General features: G+C 42.7%; 1 protein-coding gene across 1 annotated transcript; it reads right to left on the bottom strand.

The window, feature by feature from the left end:
* Positions 1 to 115: 115 nt before the first annotated feature.
* On the bottom strand, positions 116 to 8,682 carry irf5 (interferon regulatory factor 5). Its single transcript, XM_030045760.1, has 9 exons — positions 8,418 to 8,682; positions 7,101 to 7,405; positions 4,991 to 5,177; positions 4,697 to 4,722; positions 4,572 to 4,599; positions 3,341 to 3,766; positions 2,513 to 2,902; positions 1,405 to 1,523; positions 116 to 1,126 (listed from the first exon to the last, which is right to left on the bottom strand). Exons 2-9 carry the CDS (start codon positions 7,272 to 7,274, stop codon positions 938 to 940), a joined length of 1,539 nt encoding a protein of 512 aa, XP_029901620.1. The 5' UTR covers positions 7,275 to 7,405; positions 8,418 to 8,682; the 3' UTR covers positions 116 to 937.
* Between the last annotated feature and the right edge of the window lie 103 nt (positions 8,683 to 8,785).

The raw sequence follows: 8,785 nt of genomic DNA, 5'->3' as shown, positions 1-8,785 counted from the left end.
TGTTATTCACATTATATTGAAAGACTGTTGTTTTACATTAGATGTGGTTAAGAATTCAACAGGAAATTCAAGGCGACTTAAGAGTGTCAAATGAGAGGAACGATACCCGGCCCTGTACAAAAGAATACTGCAGTGGTATTTATTGAAATCCTTAAAAAAAAAAAAATCAAATGGGAGCCTTATTTGCTATTGAAATTACCAAAGAGAAATTAAAATACAGTGTGTAGGTCATCCAACACCTCCATACAGCACAGCATTTAACTGAAGTGTTAGCTCCCGATTCAGAGGAGTTACCCTACATTCACTGAAAAAAATGATCAACAAGTCTTCCATTTCCTATAGAGGTGAGTGGCCAGGGAAACTTGGCTGATGTGTTGCAGGTCGACGTTGTCAGCAAGGTGGCCACAGCTGTATGTTTCAGGGTCATTTGCCATTAACAGATTTCTGCTTACAAAGTGCCAAATGAAGAAATGTATTATTTACAGGAACTCAAAGTTTCCCAGTTAACAAATTTCATTTAAAGGCTACAAGAATACATGTCTCAGAAACACTGCTTTTGTATAATGGTTGCATCCATTATACCCTTTTCTGCTTATTTTTGATCAGTGCTACTCAATTACTGGTTGCTAGCTATGTTATCTCATCAAAACAATGTGCCAAGATACTTGATTTTCCTGTCAAAAACTGCAGCTGCAGACAGCTATATAGATGCAACTGGACCTGCACCAGGCAGCCTCCCTTGTTGCCCATAGCGTGGAAACAGAAAATAGGCTCAATGTTGACAACACACATAAATGAAGGGTCTAGGGACCCCACTGGAAGAATTCTTTGTGGTGAGGCGAGCCTCAGGCTCTGAGGAGTCTCCCTGAGTCCTTGTGTGGAGTCATGATGCAGGACCTGTGGAAAACCAGTCATCACCAGTCTTTGACCCTCTGGTTCAGGGTACATTTGGAGCCCAGGGCCCCTGAATATGCTGGCTCTGGAGAAGCCTCTGCAGTTCCTTAAACTGCTCCACTGTCTGGTCCTTCACGTCAGGGTTGGAGATCTGCAGGCGGATGCTGTCTGTGGACCAGCTGAGTTCTCCAGAGAACATCTCTGTCAAGATCCGTGCCACTACAGGCACAACCTGAGGCCAGTGAGAGATGAGTCATTACTGCACTGAAAAGTGGCTTCTCTTGGCTGCTGTAGTTGTTTTTTTTTTTTTATATATATATATATATATATATATATATATATATATATATATATATATATATATATATATATATATATATATATATATATATATAGAGAGTGCCACAGATTTAGTGCCACAACTGATAGCTCAGACATGTCTATGCCCTGTGAAATGCGGTGAGTGAAGCCCAGCAAATATGTGGCACATTAAAACAAAGAGTTACCAACCTGGACAATGATAAGTTTCTTCTCCTTAGGTTTCTTGTCTGGCCAGTCTTCCCCAAAGCAAAAATATATCTCAAAGGGTGGAGGGTTTTGGGTTTCACCCTTCTGGAACAAGATCAGCCCTGTTTTTCATGTAAGTCAAGACAGAAAAGCAAAAAGAATATTTAGGCAACAGAATCTGATCAAAACCACACATTCACCTGGATTCACAATTTCTAATGCATCTGTGTTGCAGCTAATTGTGCAGACTCCTACAAAAGGATGCTGTGACTGAAACATGTATGAAACTGATTGGTTACGGACAGTGGCAGTCTAGGTTATGTTTTATCTTTGATTCACCGACAAAATGTTTTCATGAAATCTTTAAAGAGAGCTGGTAAAAAAAGGGTTGAAAGCACCGTTTAGAATTCATCTGGACATTGAACACAAGTCAACACTTGGATTACAAACTGAATGAACCTCCAATTGGGAACAATGCATTAAACACATTTAATGTGATGATGGCCTTACTGGTCTCAATCTCATTCAAGAAGTCACAGAGTCTCATTAAAAATGACATGCACAAGGCACAGATTTTTTACTGCTGTCATGATAACCAAAATCTCATTAATACCATTCCAAGGCTGAAGTCAGTACTAATTTTTAAACAATATCAGCATTTACACCAAAATCTGAACTGCAAACTGAAATTCTTTTTCCTTGTTACTCTCAAGAACATGTGTGGACTGGAATACACCATCCAACAGTCTGTTGGTACCCGCGGTCCACCATGTCAAATGTGGAGCTACTTGGTTACGAAGGTGACAAAGACCAGCACTAACCCAGTAACCCGAGCGGGACAAGCAATCTACATTTTCCTTACTGGCAATACTGCAGTCTAGAACATACAGAGCTAGGCAAAGTCTTCCAGAGTACTGTCAGTGAGCAAAATATAGAAGGTGATAGGTTAATATTGGGCTTGTTTGACTACAAAAAACTTGAATTATGCTGCATGAGCTTTATATAGAAATTTGATAGACATTTTATTGTTTTCCCAAAGCTGTACCAGAAGAGTCCCCATTTACTCCAAAAGTTCAGGAGGTCCAATGAACTTCATGAACTAGCCCTTCACCTTGTAAAAAGTTGTTGAGGCTGAACACTTTGATCTTCTTCTCTCGCTCCATAGGATTGGGTGGGCCCTGTTCGGGCATCCCCGGTCCGGACCAGAACACCTTACACTGGCACAGTCGGATCGCATAGATGTCCTGCTCCCAAATCTCCAGGATCAGGCCTCGGTCCATCACATCCAGCAGGGCGTCGGTGTAGAACTTCTGCTTCTGGTTCTGGATTTCTGCCGTGCTGGGGAACAGGACCTGTTGGAGGGTGACAGGCCCAAAGAGGTCCACCTGCTCCGGGGTGGGCTCCAGGTGGCCAAAGTACAGCCGGCAGCCCTGGGGGTTACTAACGGTCAGAGAGCCTGTTGTACGACCACGGTACTGGAATTTCAGGTCAAGATCCGTCACTGGAGCAGATAGAGAATAGGAAAAAGGACAAGGGACATAGTGAAAATTTTAAGTAAATATGCATGATTATGATAAGTTATTTTGTCTGCTGTTACGGTTTTTGGTGTTATCAAGTCCTAGACAAATGTCCTGTACACACTGAAATATCACTGTATTTTCATTGTCTGCAACCACAGAACCTGTCACACTATCTACCACACCTTAGACCATTGTGTGCCAATAGCTGGGTGTGATGTGCATGTGTATTATTTTAATAGATTCCACTACAGCCCAAAAAATATAATAACTATATTGAGTTATTGCTACTGGAATGATACACATGTCAATTAACACTTAGAGTTCAAAGCTGCAATATGCAGCTTTCCTCACTGACATAAATAAACAGCAGAGAGAGATTGATTCAAACTCTTGAAGCAAGTGGGGGGAAAGCTTCTCACATGGCAGGCTGTTCAGCAGGTTGCAAGGCTGGACCTGTGCCTCTCCCTGGGTCTGGACCCCTGGCATGGAGCTGGCATCCATTGGGGTCGGCCCAGGGGTTGCAGAGGCAGCGGCGGGAGGCATGGAGGGCAGCTCTGGGAGACCAGGAGGAGCTATGCCCAGCCCATTAGGGAGCCCTCGATGATGCATGAAGCCGCCCTGGTCCACACTGCCCGCCAGCTGGACCTGGGCCGGGAAGTCCGGCTGAGGAAGGTCAGAGGTCATGGGAAGACCACCGCTGGGTTCGGTGTGCATACCGTCCTGTAGAAGAGGCATAGGGATGACATGGGCTGCGCCAAATGTGCCATTGACAGGTGCGCTGAAGTGGGTCACATCTGTGTGTGTGGGGAAGTTGGAGAACGAGGGCGGATCACTGATCCGGGGGTCTGGAGAAGAGAGCAGAGGAAACATCTCAAACATACAGATATCGGAGATCCTCTTTTTCACAAACAGCAAACCTTTCACTGTCTAGTCTACCACACAGCCATAAAATATATGGCAACAAAGCTGATGAGCACATATATCAGAAGTAATTTACAATATTTCCTCCATTACATAGAATATATGCGAATGCATACTTAATACTTTGAGTTAAATAAGAAACGACCCTTGAACTCGCTTACACTCTTAGACAGTCCATTTGTGATCAGTGAATATGAGGAGATGTTTAGTGATGAAGCAGCTGTACACTGATAAAGTCCCTGTGCTCAGTGCCATCCACATTAAATACAGTTTTATAACTAATTTAGGGAACAAAGACCCCATTGCTGCACAAAGGTATTTAGGCACTCTGTATTTGTTCCTCTCCACTTTGTCTCAGCTTTCACATCCTTCCATCTCTCAATCCTCTCATCCCATCATCTCTAACTCATCATCCCTGAATCCTTTCATCGCTTGACCCTCATCCCTTCATTCCTTGACCCTCACCTCCATCCCCCATCTGTTCATCCATCATTCCTCCCTCTGAACCCTCAGTCCATCCCTCCTATACCATCTTGGTTCTCAACCTTACAATAAACTTGAACAGATTCAAGTGTTCAATAAACTTGAACAGAACAATGAACAGATTCACCGCATGGTGGATAAATGTGCGCATTATTTATCACCTTCCCCATATCAGTCTTGCCATACTTCATTTTCCAAAGGAACCCCATGTACAAAGGAATATATTTCTGTGGATATTGTACTTACTTATTGAGAGATCCACCAGATTCGGCATCTGAGAATGAGAGTTTCATATTTTTGTTATCAAAATGAAAAAAAAAAAAGCCTTTTGAACAACTGCCTCCTTGTATTTTACATATTTCATTCCTTACCTCTTCATCATCCTCATCAGCAGCGTCTGAAAGAAAATGAAAAACAACACAGTTGCACATTGTTGGAGATGAGATACTCAGCATTCACTTGAGTAGATTTAATGTCAACTTCATATCAACTTTTAATTACCTTCATATCAAGTTTCCATCAACTTAGTATCAACCTAACCCTCGGATCCCTTTAATTGGACTGCCATTCAACTTAGTATTAATCTAGCCTCCAACCTCAGGCTGGAAACTTAAAATGTCAAAATAAATAAATAAATAAATAAATAAAAATAAGAGCACACTTACCTCCGTTCCCTGGCTGGTCGCACACCTCGTAGATTTTGTACGGCTGAACCGGAGTCTCCTTGGTGCCATCATACTTGAGTTTGAACTCGCGGCTCTTGTTGAGGGCACAGCGCAGATTGGCTTTCCACTTAGCTGGGTCAGGCTCATCCACACCCTCCTGGTATTTCCCCGTTTCCAGAGCCCAGGCCTGACAGACACACCAACAGACTGGTGTTGATAACCTCAGAGTCCATTTCAAAATTCTATACTTTCTGTCTGACTGCCAACAGAATGCTAAGCTCGTTTTCCAGCCTCTGTCCTCTCTTGCTTGTAAAAATTCATGTGGAAATTTTCACACAGTTTCCAGGGAAACAGTTATCATGTCAGTTTATGTCCCCACCTCTAGATATCTTTCCAAATGATATCACAGCCAAAATTAATTCTGTAATTCTGGTGTTCAGTATGATTAATGTTGATCATTATGTGAGACGACAGATATCTAAAACCACAGAACATGCATAGTATTTTGTGCTGGTGCAGCACAATATTTTTCCAATCATTTTTGTGTCACTTCCCAAATTTTCAAGACTTAGTAATGATGACTTTTCCTCCCAATATATTCCCAGACTTTCCCTTTCATATCTATAAGAATCAATGGATAGAAGCTACCATTTCAGCTCATAATAAGAAAAACTCAACTTACTGTAACAGCATTTCAACATAATTTGCCTCTATAGTACAAACATTCAATATGTTAGCAGTAAGGTGCACTTGTACTTCACAAACTGACCACAGTGGTGAGAAAGAAACTAGGAACAATGGTGAGTCTTAAAAGGAGAAACAACTTCACTGGAAACGAGGAAATGATGGCAAAGTTCGGCAAGCACAGATCATGTGGATGCTGTACGCTTTTAGGAAATCCCAGAATGAACAGACACTCGACAAACAGTGAAATGAAACTATGGCCTTTTCAGTTCAGAGAGCCACTCGCGTCTGTTGTACCAACACTCGGCTCTGGATAAGGAAGTCACTGCAGCTCTTTCTTCCTGATACGCTTTTAATGTGCTTCTCACTTTTCTGGGCTTGTCGTCTATAGAACTGATAACGGTTTACTGTTGTTCACCAAATTATGCTCCCACATTGTTTATGAATCCTTTTAAGCAGAAATGTCATGATGATAATCAACTTCCATACAGCATGTGATGAAATAACAGATTTTGAATCACAGTTTAGAGAAGAGGGTTAGTGTTGATTGCAATTAACACTAAAGTGATTTGTCAGTTTTCTGATTTATCAGCTGCAGCAGCAATCAACTGTCAGCCATTCAGCGTTTATCCACCTCCAGTATAATGGAGATTCCACCCTTTGGTTACTCTTAAGGGGGGAAAATCATAAAACTTCCTATGTTCTGACCCACAACACACCTAAAAGGATTTTGTTTACATGGGGCGCAATTTAAAGTTTCCTCCCCTTATCGAGCCATTGGTTTCCATTCATTCCACTACGATATGAAAATGAACTTTCAGAAACTTTCTTCACACCAGTACTCAATCACTGTAATAAAGTCGTCCACATTAGTTTTCCTAAAAGCAGCAGCACTGTTGCCCTTTGATGACTTGAAACTGGGTTCCTCCGCAAGGGAAAATAGTCCCCAAGGAAACATTTGCTTTACCCAGCCAGTTGTCAGTTCTGTGGCTTATGGATGTTGACAACTGTTAGCTGCAGAGGTAAAACATTATAAAGTGGCTTTTTCAACCAAAAATTAAAATTTGAACATGAAGGGATTTTGATAATATGTTGTTCAATGTGATTTCAGAGGCCTAACCTTCTCTGGCAAGAGAAGAGAACTATGACACACCAAAAGTTTGTGCTGGGAAGAGCATGCCTTATATCACTGTGTCAAAAAGCCATGCTGATCACTAACTGCTTACAGCTGGTCAAAAATCAAAGCCTCTTTGCAGCTATCATGGTCATACTTGTGTAAAATTTATGTTAATTTAGAAGATACTGAGCAGTCGCACAAAATATCAAGAAAATATCAGTCGAGGTATAACCACCCTCTCTCTCAAACTCATATTTATAAGATTGTGTGTTATGTATTGACAGTATAGTGGTGTTCCTTCATGCAGACCTTAAAGATGGTGTTCTCCTCCTCGGACATGGGCAGATGGCGCGTGGCGTGTCTCCAGGGGATCTGGAAGAGCCGGTGGTCTGGGCTGAGCCACTGCAGACCTGGGTAGCGGCCGCTGTTCACCTGGGCCAGCAGCCAGGGCTTCAGACGGATCCTCCGGGGCTGAATGCTCATGGTGCAAACGGGATGCTGGGACTGCTGGGAGCTGGGTGGACGGGTGGGCTACAGGGCGACAGGGTGAGGGGCGAGGGGCGAGGGGAGATCGACTGGTGCAGGTGGCAGGCTAGTATGCTTGGTTCTTGTGTCTGTAAAGGAACAAAGTGGATGAGCGAGACTGGAAATGGGATGATTTGGTGCAGTGTCAAACTCTGAAATAAATGAATTAGTGGAGTGTGCCGTCAGGGCCTAAAAGTCTCAGAGTAAGTAAAATATGGCATCAACACTGGCTTTAAACAACCTGTTGACCTGTAGCAGGCAGACAGGGGAGGTATGCAATGCAGAATGTCAGTATTTGTGATGGCAACAGGTCTCTGTTTAGGAAAATGATCCCTTGGAAACAGAGCGTGCGGAGGACTGTGAAAGGAAAAGTGATTGCAAGTTTCAGTTTCCCAGAGCACTTACAAAATGTATTAAAAAAAGCTTTTGCTGACATAAAATCATGAACGAGCTGAATGCCGTTGTTCCTCAAATCCCTGTGAGCACAGTATCCTGCATACGCAATAGGGGTAAATCCTGATAGGTGATTCACTCACAGCCAGAAAGGCAATGACACAATGACAACAGACCATTGCAGCTGAAGTGATCCAGGACTGACACACTGTGTGGACGTGAATGAACGTGGATGAGTAAGCACGCCGTCTGCCATTGCCACACATGCACATTCTCAAACACATGAAAAGGTGGCAACACACTCCAGATTTCTCACCTCACTCACCCAGACCTTTGCACATCTATTTTGAACCTTTCATGCTGCAAAGTGTGAATGAATGCTGGCAGATTTTAAAAGTAGTAAGGACTGTGTGAAGAAATACATGTGATGCACTAATTAGTTTTTAGAGTGTGATCAAACAGTTGATCTTAGCTGCAGCTACAGTCTTTCAGATTAAGGTTTTTTTTTGGTTTTTTTTTGGTCCTCTTAAGACATCAGAGCTGCATTAGTTGTCATCATGATAGCAGCCTGTGTGGACCCACGTTCAAAAAGTCTTACATAGGATAATTCATTTGAATTTTAAAAGACAGCCAGGATTAAGGGTTAACCCCTAACCCTGTTTATATACCAGTCTATTTGTATTGTTTGGAAATGAATAATACACCCACCTGATATTGGAGAGCCACTTGCGCCGTATGGGGGCAGACAGCTGCAGGATTAGTTTGCGGCTCCCGGGCTCCACAGCACGCAGCTCACCCTCACGGCTAACAAAATGTTACAACAAAACGCTTAACACTGGCAGAAAAAATCCAAACAAGTGCCACTTCCCATAAAACTTTGAAAAGTGTCCTAACTGGGCAGCCGCTCAAAGGCAGAAGCCAGGAGGCCAGCGTCAATTCATGAAGCGTCAAACCTTAAACTTCCGGTCGTAACCTTCAAAGTAAGACAAGTAAATGCCAACGGGTGTCGTGAACTTGAAGAAACACGGGTTTTCAGGGTTGGTATTGTTAAACAGAAGCCTGAGTGAAAAAGGCAA

Source organism: Myripristis murdjan, chromosome 23 (genome assembly GCF_902150065.1).
Source record: "Myripristis murdjan chromosome 23, fMyrMur1.1, whole genome shotgun sequence".
NCBI classification, from domain to species: Eukaryota; Metazoa; Chordata; class Actinopteri; order Holocentriformes; family Holocentridae; genus Myripristis; species Myripristis murdjan.
This window is presented reverse-complemented; position numbering and strand designations above follow the sequence as displayed.

Bases quoted from the DNA above. Each gene is read 5' to 3' on its own strand.
- irf5 (XM_030045760.1), bottom strand. From the start codon at position 7,274: ATGAGCATTCAGCCCCGGAGGATCCGTCTGAAGCCCTGGCTGCTGGCC. The intron at 3,767-4,571 runs GTAAGTACAATA...TCTCTTCTCCAG, and splicing joins TCTGGTGGATCTCTCAATAA to ACCCCCGGATCAGTGATCCG. The intron at 1,127-1,404 runs GTTGGTAACTCT...CACTGGCCTCAG, and splicing joins AGAAACTTATCATTGTCCAG to GTTGTGCCTGTAGTGGCACG.